The following is a 16,250-nucleotide window of genomic DNA, read 5'->3' on the forward strand; positions in this document are numbered from 1 at the left end:
TATAGCCCACATCCCCTGTAACCCCATCCCCTATAGCCCCCCACCCCCTATAGCCCCCTCCCTTATAGACCCATATAGACCCCATCTCCTATAGCCTCCCATCAACTGTAGCCATCCTATAGACTCCATCCCTTAACAGTCCCTATACCCCCCCAACCCCCTACACACCCCATCCCTTAGCCCACCCCCCATAGCCCCCATCCATTTCCACACATCAAATCTCCTTTATTGCTGCCGGGTGCCTGCGGGGGGGGGGGTGTCCCTCATGCGATGCTGCACGTGTCCCTGCGGGCAAAGCTGCGGCGCCGCTGGTCCAGGCCTCGCTCCAGGCGAGCATCCTCCTCCTGCGCCCTATGGGGACAGAGACGGGGTGGGGGGGGGGGTCGGACCCACCTGGACCCCCCCCCCTCCCCGGTCCCCACTCACGTCCGCTCGCGCCAGTCCAGGTCCCGCACGAGCTGGTCGCGCCGGTTCACCAGGGCCACCAGCTCCTCCAGCAGCAGCTGCTCCCGCTGCCGCTGCGCCGGAGACTTCAGCCACTCTGGGGGGGCCGAATCCATGGTGCGGGGGTGCCCAAGGCAATGGGGGGGGCCCCAATGCAATGGGGGGTCCCCAAAGCCAGGTTGCCCCAAGGCGGGGGGTTCACTGAGTTCAGGGCATCCCCAAAGGCCGCTGGGTACCCCCCCCTTGGGGACCCCAATGCCAGCCTGTCCCTAAAGCTGAAGGTCTCCTAATGCTTGGGGGGGGGCAAACCCCAGTTCTCCCCAAGCCAGGGCATTCCCACCCCTGGTGTGCCCAGCCCAGGGGTTCTGTGTCCCCATGTCCCCCCTCCTTCATGTCCCTCCATATCCCCCCCGTGTCCCCCATATCCCTGTGCCTCCATGTCCCCGTGTCTCCCCATAACCCCCTTGTCCCCCCATATCCCATGCCCCCGTGGGTCTCCCGTGTCCCCATGTCCTCCCTTGTCCCCTTGTGTCCCGTCCCCCCCCCATCTCCCCCCACATCCCCACCCTCCGTGGCCAGCATCGCCCGCAGCTCCCGGCTCAGCAGCTCGAACTGACGCTCCAGGTCCTGCTCCTCCGCCCTGGGGGGGGCACACACTCACACGGGGGTGTCACCGGGGCAGTGCCCCCCCCAGCCCGGCCGGGCCCCCCCCCCCCGTGCCCGCTCACAGCAGCTGGAGCTGGTCCTGGCGCCGCAGCAGCGCGTTCTTGTGGTTCACCAGCGAGAACCACTCCTGGATGAGCTGCTCCTCCCGAGGGGGGTCCGCGCCTGCCGGCACCAGCGGGGGACACGGGGGGACACGGGGACATGAATGAACACAGGGACATGGGGACATGGGGGACACGGGGGTACACGGGGAATATGAGGACACAGGGAGACATGAATGAACAGGGGGACATGGGGACATGGGGGGACACGGGGGTACACGGGGAATATGGGGACACAGGGAGACATGAATGAACAGGGGGACATGGGGAACATGGGGGGACACGGGGACATGAATGAACACAGGGACATGGGGACATGAATGAACACGGGGACATGGGGACACGGGGGTACACGGGGAATACGGAGACTCAGGGGGACATGGGGACATGAATGAACAGGGGGACATGGGGAACATGAGGGGACACGAGGACATGAATGAACACAGGGACATGAATGAACACGGGAAGATGAATGAACATGGGGACATGAATGAACACGGGGACACGAATGAACATGGGAACATGGGGGGACACAGGGGACATGGGGAATATGGGGGGACACGGGGGGACACGGGGACATGAATGAACATGGGGACATGGGGAATATGGGGGGACATAGGGGGACACAGGGAATATGGGGACACGGGGGGACATGGGGAACATGGAGAATATGGGGAAATGGGGGGACATGGGGACATGAATGATCACAGGGACATGGGGAATATGGGGACATGGGGGGACACAGGGGGACATGGAGGACATGGGGATAGGGGGACATGGGGACACAGGGGACACGGGTGAACACGGGGACATGGGGGCACGGGGGGATATGGGGGCATGGGGAATATGGGGACATGAGGGGACACAAGAGACACGGGGTGTACAGGGACAGAGGACACACACAGGGGAATGGGGATGGGGGACAAGGGGACATTGGGCCCCAGGGGATGGGACAGGAGGGGGACACGGGGACGCACACAGCGCAGCCCCCACCGGTGCCCGTATCCCCCCCATGTCCCTTGCCAGGGGCCAGCTCCGTGTCCCCCCATCCCCACCCGCTCCCCAAGTGTCCCCCCCGCACCCCCCCGCTCCTGTCCCCGCTGTGGCACCGCCGCTGCGGTCCCGGTGGCCCCGTACCCGACTGCATGAGGCCGCGCAGCTCCCGCTCCAGGCTGACGGCGACCGCGTCCACCCGCTCCTGCTCCCGCTCCAGCGCCTCCAGCTCGGCCACCACGAACTGGCTCGTGTCGCGCAGCCGCTGCCCCCGGCGGGACACGGACCCGGTGTCCCCATGGACCCCCCGCTGCCACCCCCCCATGGACACGGACCCGGTGTCCCCATGGGCCCCATGGACCCCCCGCTGCCACCCCCCCATGGACACGGACCCGGTGTCCCCATGGACCCCATGGACCCCCCGCTGCCACCCCCCCATGGACACGGACCCGGTGTCCCCATGGACCCCCCGCTGCCACCCCCATGCTCCCCCCGCGGGCACAGACTCGGGGTCCCCTCGCCCCATCCCTCCTGTGCCCCCAACTTGTCCCGTGTCTCATCCCACCCCATGTCCCCCCCTTTTCCCCTCCCTGTCCCCCCCTTTACCGGTGTCTCCTCCTCTGCTGGGGTCTCTGTAGGGGGGGTCGGGGAGTGACACAAAAAAGGGGGGGGTTAAGGCGGGGGGGACACACACGAGGCAGTGACCCCCCGACCATGCCCATGACCCCCCCCCCCCGTGTCCCCCCCCACTCACCGGGTTGGGGCCGGGCTGGGGGGGCCGCGGGGGGGGTCCCGGTGTCCCCATCACCCTGGGGAGAGAGGGGGGGGGTCAGGGGCCGGATCACTGGGGGGGGGCAGCAACTGTGGGGGGGCATTAGGGTAGACCCTACAATAACAGCCCCCCCCCCCCCGGAGGGTCCCGAGGGGGGTTGAGGGGGGGTCTCTCACCCTGGGGGGGGTCCGGGGGGGGTCCCCGCGCCGCTCCAGGCGCCGTCTCCGCACCAGGTCGGCGTCGCGCAGATGAGAGAAGCTTTTGGTGCGGGGGGGGGGCGCGGGGCCGGGGGGGGCTCCTGGGGGGGGGCGACTCCCTCCCCCCCCGGGGCGGTGCAGCCTCGGGGGGGGCACCAGCACCCCCGGGGGGGGGCCAGAACCAGCGTCCTTGGACACTGCAGGGGCCGGATGTGGTTCCCCATGGCTGGGGCCAAGCGGGGGGTCTCGGGGGGGCCCGGAGGGCCCCCCCTCAATGGAACCAGCTGAGGGGGACCCCTCCTCGGTGATGCTGAGTTGGGGGTCGGGGGGGGACCCTGGGGCACCCCCCCCAACAGGACCAAACTGAGGGACTGAGAGGGCCCCCCCCTGTCCAGTGTCAAGCTGGGAGTCCAATGGAGGCCCCCCCTCAATGGAGCCAGGCTGGGGGCCTGATGGGGGGGCCCCCTCAGTGGTGCTGAGCTGTGGGTCTGAGAGTGTCAATGGGGCTCTCCCCTCAACAGAACCAAGCCTGGGTTCTGAGGGGTGCCCCCCCTCGGTGGTGCTGAGCTGTGGGTCTGGGGGTACAGGAGAGGGCCCCCCCTGGCCATTGCCAGGCTGTGGGTCTGGGGGTGTCAATGGGGGCTCCTCCTTAACGGCACCAGGTTGTGGGTCTGAAGGTGTCCATGATGACCCCCCCTGGTCAGTGCCAGGCTGTGGGTCTGGGGGTGTCAATGGGTGCTCCCCCCTAATGGCACCAGGCTGTGGGAGTAGGGGTGTCAATGGGGGTTCCCCCTTAAGGGAGCCAGGCTGTGGATTTTGGGGTGTCAATGGGGTTTCCCCATGGCCAGTGCTGGGCTGTGGGTTTGGGAGCGTCAATGGGGGTTCGCCCTTAATGGCACCAGGCTGTGGGTCTGGGGGTGTCAATGGGGGTTCCCCCTTAATGGCACCAGGCTGTGGGTCTGGGGGAGTCAATGGGGGTTCCCCCTTAATGGCACCAGGCTGCGGGTCCATGGGTGTCACTGGGGGTTCCCCCTTAATGGAGCCAGGCTGTGGGTCTGGGGGAGTCAATGGGGGTTCTCCCTTAAGGGAGCCAGGCTGTGGGTCTGAGGGAGTCAATGGGGGTTCCCCCTTAATGGCACCAGGCTGCGGGTCCATGGGTGTCAATGGGGGTTCTCCCTTAAGGGAGCCAGGCTGTGGGTCTGGGGGAGTCAATGGGGGTTCCCCCTTAATGGCACCAGGCTGCGGGTCCATGGGTGTCAATGGGGGTTCCCCCTTAATGGCACCAGGCTGCGGGTCCATGGGTGTCAATGGGGGTTCCCCCTTAATGGCACCAGGCTGTGGGTCTGGGGGAGTCAATGGGGGCTCCCCCTTAATGGCACCAAGCTGTGTGTCCGGGGGTGTCCATGAGGGCCCCCCCTCAATGTGGGGGTGCGAGGGGGGACCGCCCTGCGCGGTGCCGGGGGGGGGCTCCTGCAGCCGGGCCCGCACTTGGCTCAGGTAGGTCATCACCCCCAGGCGGTCGGGCGCCGGCGGCAGCACCAGGTCCGCGGGGTCCAGCAGCCGCGGCACCCCCAGAGCAGAGAAGGCATCGAAGGCCTGGGGGGGGGGGAACGGGACAACGGGGGCTGGGGGGGACCCCGGTACCGGGGACACCCCCCCCCCCCCCCGCACCCCAACACCCCCCCCACGCACCAGTTTGTTGTTGCCCCGGATGTCGAGGGGGTCCAGGGCCTCGTAGTCACTGGAGGGGGGAGGATGGGGGGAGCTTGGTTCCTTCGGGGGTCGCCAGGGGGGTCCCCCAGGGCTACCCCCCCCCATAGCCCCATCTCTCTCCAAGTCCCCAGGGTACCCCCCATGTCCTTCTCCACTCCCCCAGGGTGACCCCCCCCAGTGTGCCCAGAGAGCTCCTTGTGTCCCCCATGTCCCAGGGGAGCCCCATCCCATGCCCTTGTTCCGCCGTCACTGTCCCCATCCCCAAGCGTCCCCCCCATCTCTTCAGGGTATTCCCATGTCCCCCCCATGTCCCCAGAGTTCCCTACACCACATCCCCATATCCCAAGGATGCCCCATCTCCGTGTCCCCCCCATGTACCCACCATGTCCCTAGGGTTCCGTATCCCACATCCCGGTGTCCCCAGGATGCCCCATTCCCCTGTCCCTCCCATGTCCCCATCCCTATCCCCATGTCCCAAGGATGCCCCATCCTCATGTCCCCCCTGTACCCTGCTATATCCCCCCCATGTCCCCATCCCCATGTCCCAAGGATGCCCCATCCCTGTGTCCCCCCCGTTTCCCCCCATGTCCCTGTCCCCATCCCGGTGTCCCCAGGATGCCCCATCCCGGTGTCTCCCCCATATCCCCCTCATGTCCCCATCCCCATGTCCCCCCCATGTCCCCCATATATCCCCATCCCCATGTCCCCATCCGCATCCCGGTGTCCCCAGGATGCCCCATCCCCCTGTCCCCCCCATATCCCCCCCCATGTATCCCCCATGTCCCCAGGGCTCCCTATCCCACATCCCCATGTCCCAAGGATGCCCCATCCCCATGTCCCCCCCATATCCCCATCCCCATCCCGGTGTCCCCCCCATGTCCCCATCCCCGCGCCCCCCCGGTCCCGGTGCCCGCGGGCTCACAGCAGCTCGGGCCGGTGCCGGTGCAGGAGCGCGCAGAAGGCGAGGCCGCTGCGCCAGGAGGTGCTGAAGTTGGTGACGCGGACCCCGCGGTACCCGGCCGTGGCCGCCTGGCACCAGCGCAGCAGCGCCCCGCTGCCCCCGGGGGGGGGCTGGTGGCGCGTCAGCACCCGCACCCCCCAGCCCCTATGGGCCCCCCAGCAAGGACGGGTGCATGGGGGGCCCCCAGCCCCTATGGGCCCCCCAGCAAGGACGGGTGCATGGGGGGCCCCCAGCCCCTATGGGACCCCCCCGGAGCAAGGATGGGTGCATGGGGGGCCCCCAGCCCCTATGGGACCCCCCGGAGCAAGGATGGGTGCGCGGGGTGACCCCAGCCCCTATGGGACCCCCCAGCAATGATGGGTGCATGGGGTGTCCCCAGCAAGGATGAGTGCGCAGGGTGCCCCCAGCCCCTATGGGACCCCCAGCAATGATGGGTGCATAGGGTGCCCCCAGCCCCTATGGGACCCCCAGCAATGATGGGTGCATGGGGGGCCCCCAGCCCCTATGGGACCACCCCGGAGCAAAGATGGGGGCTAGGGCACCCTATGCCCCTATGGGACCTCACAGCAAGGATGGGGGCCCCAAACACCCCCCAGCAATAGTGACCCCCCCAGATCATATGGGATCCCCCCCCCCATTCACTTGGTCATTGAACCCCCAGCTCCCATCCATAGAGGACCCCAAGCACCACCCCCCATAGAAGGTGCCCAAGCCCCCCAGGGTGACCCCAGACCCCCCCATGGGAGTCCCCGAGCCCCCCCCAGCCCCACTCACCACGTCCATCTTTTGGGGTGGGGGTTGTTCACCCCCTGGGCCGGAGGGGTCTCTTTGTACCCCCAGTGTGGGGGGATCCCCACAATCACCCTCCTTTATGGGGGGGCCTGCAGGAAACACAGGTCAGGGACACTTGGGGGGGGCTGAGAGTCCTGATCCTCCCCCCCCCCCACCGCAGCCCCCCAAAACCCACCTGTGCCCGGGGGGGGGCCCTTGGGCTCTTCCTCCACCTCCTCTTCCTCGGGCAGCGCCTGCAGGTCCCGGGGGGACTCTGGGGTACGGGGGGGGGGGGTGTGTGTGTCAGGGCACCCCCATGGCAATGGGGGGGAAATGGCGATGGGGGGCTTTGGGGGGGTGATGGGGCCACCTCGGGGGGCTGGGGTGGGGGGGGGGCCCCCTCGCGGCTCCTCCTCTTCCTCGGGGTCGCTCTCGAAGTCACCCAGGTCGGCCACGTCCCCCGGGCGGCTCAGCAGGCTCGCAACGCTCTGCATGTCCTCCTCGCTGCACACACATGGCACACGCATGTAACACGCATGGCACACACACAGCACACGCATGTAACACGCACGGCACACGCATGTGACACGCATGGCACACGCATGTGACACGCACGGCACACACACAGCACACACATGTGACACGCACGGCACACGCATGTGACATGCATGGCACACGCATGTGACACGCATGGCACACACGGCACACATGTGACACGCATGGCACACGCGTGGCACACACATGGCACATGCACGGCACATGCACGGCACACGCCTCAGCACACATGGCCCCTCCGCAGCCACCTTCTGCGGCACCAACGGGTTCCCGGACGCACACCCAACCTCCCCCCCTTAACCCCAGTGTCCCCAATGGGTTCCCCACATCCCCATCCCAGCGCCCTCCCTTTGACCCCAATGTCCCCATCATGACACCCCCAATATCGCCCCCCATGTCCCCAGTGGGTCCCTCATGTCCCACATCCCAAAGACCCCCCTGACACCACCCACCCCCTGCCCATGTCCCCAACACCCCTTCCGTGTCCCCCCGATGTCCCCACGGTTCCAAGCACCCTCACAATGCCCCCAAGATCCCCCAATGTCCCCAAGACCCCCCCCCCCGTATCCCCCTTGCTCCCAACCCCTCCTTGTCCCCAAGCCCCCGGTGCCCCCCCCGGTGCCCCCCCCGGTGCCCCCCCCGGTGCCCTCACGTCGGGTGCCCCTCGTGCAGGACGCTGGCGCTCAGGCGCAGGCGCAGGTTCGCGGCCGCCACCCTGCGGGAGCGGGGCCGCAGGCACAGGGACAGGGCCAGCGGCCCCCCCCCCCGCCGCAGCCGCGGCCCCCCCCAGGCGGCCCAGGTCCAGCGGCGCCCCCGCCACCACCGAGCGGCGGCCCCGGGACTCCTGCGGGCGGGGGGGGGGGGGGTCAAAGGGGACCCCAATAGGAGGCACAATGGGGGACCCCCAATGGGACCCCATCGCCCAGGGGACCCCAACAGGGGACCCCCAATAGGACCCACAATGGGGGACCCCCAATAGGACCCCATCACCCAGGGGATGCCAAGTGGGGACCCCCAGTGAGAGACCCCCAGTAGGACCCCATCACCCACGGGACCCCAATAGGGGATCCCCAACAGGGGACCCCCAATAGGACCCCATCACCCAGGGGATGCCAACAGGGGACACCAAATGGAGGACCCCCAACAGGACCCCATCACCAAGGGGACCCCAATAGGGGACCCCCAATGAGAGACCCCCCAGTAGGACCCCATCACCCACGGGACCCCACTAGCGGACCCCCAATAGGGGACCCCCAGTAGGACCCCATCACCCAGGGGACCCCAAAAGGGGACCCCCAACAGAGGACCCCCAATAGGACCCCATCACTGAGGGGACCCCAATAGAGGACCCCCAATAGGACCCCATCACCCAGGGGACCCCCAATAGGACCACATCACCTATGGGACACCCATCTCCCATGGGACCTCAACAGGGGACCCCCAATAGGACCCCATCTCCCATGGGACCACCATGTGCCCCAGAGGATCCCTAATAGGGCCCCCCCCTCAAGACCCCATCACCCAGGGGATGCCCATCTCCCATGGGAACCCCAACTCCCACAGGGACCCAGCAGGACCCCCGGTCCCCCCCTCAAGGGTCCCCTCTCTATTATGGGACCCCCCCACATCCCCCAAGGGAGCCCCAAGTCCCCCCATAGGGACTCACGTTCTCAATGAGGAAGCTCCACTCCTTGTCATCGTAGGTGGTGGCGTGGGGGTCCTGGGGGGGTCCCATGAGCACACGGTGAGGGGGGGGGGACACAACACGAGTGGGGACCCCAGAGGAGGGGACACGGGGGGGCACACACACACACGCACCCGGTAGAGGGTGACGACCACCTCGATGCTCTCGGGGACCACCCAGACGACCATGCCCCGGTACGGGTTCTCGATGCCCGGCTGCCAGCTGTGGGGCTGCACCCCCTGTCAGCCCCCCCTGGCCCCATAGACCCCCCCCATAACCCCCATAGACCCCCCCAGACCCCCATAGGCCCCCCACCCTCAGATGCCCACAAATTCCCCTGCTCCATGGACCCCCCAAAATGATCCCCCCCCCCCAACCCCATGGACCCCCCCGCGAGCCCCAGTCACACCCCCTCCCCCCGGCCCCACTGATCGCCCAGCCCCATGGATCCTTATGGAAGCCCCAACCCCACGGGCCGCCCCCCCCGGCCCACCTTGGAGCAAACCCTCCGGTTGCGCCTGGTCCAGACCACCGTGAGCTTGTCGGGCTGCCTAGGGGGGGGCCGGGGGGGTCAGGGATGGGGGGACCCCCCCTGTCCTATGGGGCCCCCCCTAGTCCCCCCGCAGGGTGTGGGGCGGCTCCTCCTGCCCCGTGGGTGTGGGGTGGGGCTGTGGGGCCGCCCCATAGATAACGGCAACGGCTCCGTAACGGGCGCCTATAGTGGCCCCTATAGAGACCCCTTTGCACCCCTATAGCTGCTCCGCTGCACCCCTATATTGACCCCTTTGAAGTCCTATGGTGGCCCCTATACAGACCCCATGGCACCCTTATACTGCACCCCAGTACTGTCCCTCTTTCAGCCCCTATAGGTGCCCCTATACTGACCCTCTTGTACCTCTACAGCAGCCCCATAGCTGTCCCTATATAAGCTCATTGCACCCCTACAGTGACCCCCCTGCAGCCCCATAGCTGCCCCCATATAAAGCTCATTGCACCCCTACAATGACCCCCCTGCAGCCCCACAGCTGCCCTTATATAAAGCTCATTGCACCCCTACAATGACCCCCCCGCAGCCCCACAGCTGCCCCTATATGGGGCCCTGCTCCAGTCCCTGTAACAGCCTCATTGCCCTATAGAGACCCCACTACCCCCCTATAGCCGCCCCCCCCCGCCCCACGGCCCTGCCCCCCCCCCATGAGTCACCCCACGTTGCTCCAGCGCCTCCGGGGCCGCGCCCCAAGGGGGGTGGGGGGGGCACCCCATGGAGCGCGAGACTCCCCCCCCCCCCAACCCCATGGGCAGGTGCGGGTGCTCTGGAGGGGGGGGAAACCGGATACCCCCGGCCGGGGGGGGGGGAAGGGGGGGGCCGGGGTCTATTTTTAGCCCCGGAGCCGCCGTTTCCCGGCCCCATTTATGGACATTTTTAACTCAAAACGAAAGCGGGAACGCGGCCGGGGGGGGCGGGACCGGGGAAATGGGGGGGGCGGTGGGGGGGGGGAGGAGCCCCCGTGTCCCCCTCCGAAGACCCCCCCTCCAATGGGGAAACCCCCCCATAGGGAAGGGATCCGGGGGTGGGGTGGCGCTGGAACATCGGGGCGCTGGAACAACGCGGGTTTTGGGGGGCACCGGGGGGGGGGGTTCGGGTGGACCCCGGGGTTTGGGGGTGTCGGGATCACGGTGGGGGGGGGGGCAGGGTCATGGAAGGTCCCGCAAGGTCCGGGGGGGTCCCGCAGGTTCGGGGGGTCCCGGGGCGGGGTTTGGGGGTCCGGGGGAGGGGGGGGGGGGGTTGGGTTTGGGGTCCGGGGGGGGGGCGCGGGGGGGGGGTGTCCGGTCTCACCAGCTCCTGCCCCCCTCCACCAGCAGCTCCTCGAAGGTCGCCACGAACCGCACTTTGGCCGCGCGCTTCCCCGCACGCTGCAGCCGCTTCCACACCGACCCCATGGCCCCCCCAGCCCCAGCCCCGCAGCGCCGCGGGTTCGGGTCCCGCTGCCGACAGCTCCGGGGCTGCCTCCCCCCTCCCCCTCCCGCCCCCCCCCCTTAACCCGGCTCCGGGACCGACAGAACGGGACCGGCCCCCCCCCCCCCTTCTCAATCCCCCCCCCGCGCTGGGCGCGGCCCGGCCCCGCCCGGGCAGGAAACTGAAGCCGGAGCAGGGCGGGAGGAGCTTCCCCCCCCCCCCCCACCGCGGGCCATAGACCCGCCCCCCCTCGGGCCATACAGCCCCATTGGGCCCTGTATGTAAGCGCTTTGCCCATTACCCCCCCCCGGACCTTATATCTACACCCCATATTATGGGTGATCACATATCCCCCCCCAGCCATATCCCTGCCTCCAAGCGCCATAAACTCCCCGCTCTGGGCTCTATATTTGCCCGCCCCAGGCCATAAATGCTTTCCACATAGGGCACCCCCCCTCAGGCCATAGGATTACAGAGCCGCCTCGGGGCCATACATTCAGCCCCACAGCACCCCCAAACCTACCCCCTAAAACGCATCCTATAACCCCCCCATATCCCCCCCCCCCCACCAAAGAGGTGTGGGACGCAGGGCAGGCGGCTGCGGTTGTCAGAGCCTTTATGGGGGGCTGCCGGGGGGGGCGAGCGCCTGCAGCCCCCCCAGCGCCTCGGCGCAGGCGCGCACCAGGGCGCAGAGCTGGGCGCTGCCCTCGGCGGACGCGGTGCGGGGCAGCTCCCGCGCCGCCCAGCCCAGCTTGTCCAGCACGGCCCGCGCGCGCCAACGCCACGGCCGCCGCCTCGGGGGGGCCGGGGGGGGCTCCCCGTAACCCCGTCGCGGCCCCCTCGCAGTGCTCGGGCCGGGGGGGGGGCCGGGTGGCGCGGGGCCGGGCGGGGATGAGGCGGTTGTGGGCTCCGGTGCTGCGGGAGGGAGGGAGGGAAGGGTGAGGACCCCCCCCACCCCCTCAGAGCCTTGTGCCCATCCCCATTCCCGGCCCACTCGATCCTGTCCAGAGGACCCCATTCCCAACCCGTCATTCCCAGCCCCGTTCCGCGGTCCTGTCCCCAGCCCCCCAACCCCCCTTTCTCAGCCTCCCATCCCCATCAACCTCATCCCAAACCATTCTCATTGCCATCCCCACCCCGATTCCAGCACCCCAATCCCCCCAGCCCCAGCCCCATTCCCAGCTCTCCATGTCCATTCCCAGCTCCATTCCCAGCCTCCATCAGCCCCATTCCCAGCCCCACCAGGGCCGCCGTCGAAGTCCAGGTCCTGGCAGGACACGCAGTAGAGCTTCTGGTCCTTGTCCTGCAGCAGGATGGTCTGGGGGGGGGAAGAGGGGCACATGGCAGCGGGAGGGAGTCAGTGCAGCCTCGGCAGCCCCATAACCATGGACCCAGCCCCATAGCCCCATTCCCAGCCCACAAACCCAACCACAGCCATGCCCCAGAGCCATGAATCCAGCCCCACAGCCCCGAACCCAGCCCCACAGCCCCGAACCCAGCCCCACAGCCCTGAAACCCAGCCCCACAGCCTGAACCCAGCCCCAAACCCATCTCCATAGCCCCACACCCAACCCCACAGCCCCGAACCCATCCCCACAGCCCGAACACAGCCCCACAGCCCCGAACCAAACCCCACAGCCCCGAACTCATCCCCATAACCCCCAAAACAACCCCCATAACTCCAAAAACAACCCCACAGCCCCGAACCCACCCCACAGCCCGAACCCATCCCCACAGCCCAAACCCAGCCCCACAGCCCCGAACCAAACCCCACAGCCCCACACCCAACCCCACAGCCCCGGACCCAGCCCCACAGGTTCCGTTCCCACCCATAACCCCGCTCCCAGCCCCCCCCCCGGGTTCACCCCATCGCGCACCCCGCAGTGGGGGCAGCACCGCCCCAGCATCCGGTACCCCCGCAGCAGCAGCTGCCCCATGGCGCGGCTGACCCACTCCTGCCGCTCCCGCCGGGCCTCCAGCTCCGCCGCGGCCGGGGCCGGCTCCGCGCCTGCGGGACACGAACAAAGGGGGGGGAACCGGTTACCGGAGACAATGGGGGGGGGGAACCGGGAACGGGGGGGTCCCGGGGGGGGGGGGGGGGTCCCGGTCGCAGCCGCCCGCACCCGCGTTCAGCGCCATGGTCGCTGAGGAGACGGCGACGCGCCGGAACTGACGTCACGACGCAGGAGCCTGGCTGGCAACAGGAGTCCGGGCGGAAACGAAACAGAAAGCGAGGGCGTCAAAAAGGGTCCGAGACCGAAACGGGGCCGAGTCGCCCCCGTGAGCGGCCGCGGTGGTTCCGCATGGAGGGGGCGGACCCAACCTAAGCCTCGTCCTGAGGTGACCCCCCCCCCACCCCCCCGAAAGGACGAAGCGGACGAGGAGAGTCAGTGAAAACCTTTATTTTGCTGGAAAATGGGGGAAAAGGGTGAGGTGGGACCCCCCCTGGAGGGAAAGGGGTGTGTGGGGGGGTCCCGATCCATAGGGCAGGGGCAGCAAAGCCCCAGGGGGGGTGAGGGGGAAGCTCCGTACAAAAAGGGGGCTCACGGGCTCCGTCCGAGGCCGCCGGACCTGGAAGAGAGCAGAGAGGTGAGAGGGGGGCCAGGGCCCGCCGGCGGTGCTGGGGGCGGAACGGCCGGACAGACGGGGACGCGGCGGTGACGGTGGCGACGGCGCCCCGCTCCGGTGCGAGAGGAAGGGGGGGTCCGCGTTCTCCCCCCCGCGGCCCCGGTGACGGGAGAGGGAGCGCGGCGGCGGCGGTGACGGCGGCGGCGGCCCGGGGCACGTCTGACCTGACGCGGCGGCGTCCCAGGGAGGGGGGCTCCGGCGGCAGCGGCGCATCCCCCAATGCTCCGCGGTGCTCCACCGCGGCGGTGCCTCCTGCCGGGGGAAGAGCCGTTACCCGCCAGCGCCAGCACCACCGGACAGGCCCTGACGGCCGCCGCGGTCCCGGTATCCGCTCAGCGTCCCCGGTGAACGCCGCAGCAGCGGGTGGGACCTGAGCTCTGCCGTCGGTAGCACCGGGGCTCCGGCGGCGCTCACCTATGGCTCAAAAGGCAGAGTACCGCGCTCGCTCCCCATATGGGTCCCGCTCGAACCGCTGCAGGTCGTAGAGGGAGGCCCGGGCCACCGAGGAGACCGGTGACAGTTGCCCACGCTCGTACGTGTACGCCTCTCCGACGGTGGTGGCCGCGGCGGCCGGTGCGGCGCAGGGGGCTTCTATCCCGGGTGTAATAGGTGGAGGAGGCGGCCGCCGCGGCGGCGGTGGCAGCAGCGGCAGCAACAGCGGCCGCCGCGCTCGGGGTCGGCAGCAGAGCTCTATCGTACGCGTCTAAGGTGGTGGGGATGCGACTGGCCATGGCTGTGGTGGCGGCCATGGCCGAGGACTGGACCTGGGAGTACTGGGCGTACTGGGAGTACTGGGCCATGGTCTGCTCCGCGTAGGCGTCGTACGCAGAGGCCGTGGCGTAGGAGCGGACGCGGTAGCGCTTGTAGTAGTCGGCCATCCCGCCGTACGCCTCATCGTAATACACGGTCTCCCCATAGCCCGCGGTGTAGGGAGTGCGCACGGCTCCGTACTGCTCATTATAGGCCTCGGCAAAGTCCGCCACTTGCCCCGGGCGATCTACCGGGCACTCCTTAGACCAGTGCCCTTCCTTCCCGCAGCGGTAGCAGCCGCTCTTGTCTCCCATCCCCGGGCGCCGTCCGCAGCCGGCTGGTGGACAACTGCACGCGCATCCGCTTGCCTTGAGGAGAGAGACGCGAGAGGGGAGAGGCTCCGGTTAACCCCAGCACCGGGAGCGTGGCTGGCACCGTGCCCCGGGATCCCGACACCGCTGCGGGCAGCGAGGGAACCACATCCAGGGGATCACCGCGGTTCCAGACACCACCACGAGCCGCCCCGGCAGCACCCGGACACAGAACACAGCGATCCAGCACCGCTGGGCGCTGCCAGCCCGGCACCGGGGCCTGGCTGCGCTTCCCTGGCTCCAGTTTTCCTCTATCCCCCTTTTCCCCGCTACACATTCCCAGCCTGCTGGCGGCACAAACGACCCTGCAGGTGCTGGCTGCACCACAAGGAGCTGGCACCAAACCTGCCCTTTTGTGGGCAAATCTCCTCATTTCCCTACAAAACACAGCGCTGCCGAGCCCCAGGGCACCAGCCCCGGGGACACCCCGCACACCGGGAGCACCGGGGCCGGGACACGGCGCCCTCCACAGTCGCACATCGCACGCTCGCCCGCCTGGAACCGGTTTCCCCCCCCGGTGAGCGGCGGCGGCGCGAATCCGGTTCCGCATCCATGGAAACCCCTCATGGGGCAACACCAGAGCGGGAGCTCCCCATGCCCCCTCTACTCCCAGTGGGCTCAGTCCGGCGCTGCCAGCCCCGTCCCCGGCGCGGATCACCTTGGAACTCGGTGTTGTCCAGCCCGCGGATGGCCTCCACCGCGTCCTCCGCCCGCTCCATGTGCACGAAGGCGTAATCCCTTGACGATGTCGCACTCGATGACGGGGCCGTACTCCTCGAACTTGGCCCGCAGCTCCAGGTTGGTGCAGGCGGGGCTGATGTTGCCCACGTGCAGCTTGGTGGAGGCCTTGCTCTTGTTCTTGCTGGCCTCCACGTTGATGCAGACGCCGTGCAGCTTGTGGTGGTGCAGGTTCCGGATGGCGTCCTCGGCCGCCGTCTTGTCCTCGATGTGCACGAAGCCGTAGTTCTTGATGATGTCGCACTCCAGCACCTTCCCGTACTGCTCGAACAGGGAGCGGATCTCCTGCTCCGTCGCCCTCCCGCGGCAGGTTCCCGATGAACAGCTTCACCATCTCGAACAGCCTGGCCGGGGGGGGGGCGGTCAGTGCTGCTCTATGTGCGGTACCCCCCCCCCCCCGGAGCCCGCATCCCTGCAGAGCCCCCAGACCCTGCCCCCCCCCCCATGTCTGTGCCCCCAAAACGCCGCACTCCCCCCCCCGGTGCTCTTTGTCTCCCGAACCCCCCCCAAAGCCTCCGCTCGCCCCAGCGCCCGGCCCCACGGCGGCGCTGCCGGTCCCGGTTCCTCCCCCACCCCATCCCCATTGCCCCCCCCCCCCCCCGCAGGCCGGGACCCTCCGCTGCTCGCAGCGGGCGGGCGGCACCGCAGGGATCACGAGGGACGCCCCCCCCCAAGGCCCCCCCGGCCCCGGCCCCCGGCCCCGGCCCCGGCCCGGTTCTCACCGCGGCCCCGCACTCCCTCTCGGCGGGACGGTGACGGCGACAAAATGGCGACTGCTCCGACTCCCACCTTCGCGCCTCGTCCCGCCCAACCTCTCACGCTGATTGGCGGAGATGGTTCGGATAGACAAACGATTGGCCGAGGAGCCGCGGGGCAACGGCGGAGATGCCGCTCTGGATGACGTCACTGGCGACGCGCTCCTGCCCGCCCCGTCTGCCAATCGCGTGTC

The 16,250-nt window shown here is 68.8% G+C and overlaps 3 protein-coding genes across 3 annotated transcripts; all 3 read right to left on the minus strand.

The window, feature by feature from the left end:
• Positions 1-204: 204 nt before the first annotated feature.
• Positions 205-10,874, minus strand: LOC136006714 (EH domain-binding protein 1-like protein 1). Its single transcript, XM_065664786.1, is given in 19 exon segments — positions 205-351; positions 427-541; positions 1,011-1,084; positions 1,173-1,272; positions 2,349-2,469; positions 2,811-2,836; positions 2,959-3,013; positions 3,153-4,769; positions 4,866-4,914; positions 5,809-5,957; positions 6,622-6,728; positions 6,815-6,892; positions 6,989-7,122; positions 7,826-7,926; positions 7,928-8,017; positions 8,840-8,893; positions 8,992-9,087; positions 9,351-9,408; positions 10,695-10,874. Coding segments are annotated over 19 exon segments (3,216 nt in total). The 5' UTR covers positions 10,799-10,874; the 3' UTR covers positions 205-263.
• Positions 10,875-11,413: 539 nt separating this feature from the next.
• Positions 11,414-13,038, minus strand: ZNRD2 (zinc ribbon domain containing 2). The gene is given in 6 exon segments (XM_065664789.1): positions 11,414-11,580; positions 11,582-11,677; positions 11,680-11,729; positions 12,057-12,132; positions 12,692-12,822; positions 12,938-13,038. Coding segments are annotated over 6 exon segments (519 nt in total). The 5' UTR covers positions 12,954-13,038; the 3' UTR covers positions 11,414-11,430.
• Positions 13,039-13,606: 568 nt separating this feature from the next.
• LOC136006715 (RNA-binding protein 4B-like) lies at positions 13,607-15,645 on the minus strand. Its single transcript, XM_065664787.1, is given in 7 exon segments — positions 13,607-13,694; positions 13,857-14,013; positions 14,015-14,512; positions 14,514-14,560; positions 15,222-15,300; positions 15,302-15,598; positions 15,600-15,645. Coding segments are annotated over 6 exon segments (1,107 nt in total). The 5' UTR covers positions 15,636-15,645; the 3' UTR covers positions 13,607-13,694; positions 13,857-13,863.
• Between the last annotated feature and the right edge of the window lie 605 nt (positions 15,646-16,250).

The sequence above is a fragment of the Lathamus discolor genome, unplaced genomic scaffold (assembly GCF_037157495.1).
Source record: "Lathamus discolor isolate bLatDis1 unplaced genomic scaffold, bLatDis1.hap1 Scaffold_59, whole genome shotgun sequence".
Taxonomy (NCBI): Eukaryota; Metazoa; Chordata; class Aves; order Psittaciformes; family Psittacidae; genus Lathamus; species Lathamus discolor.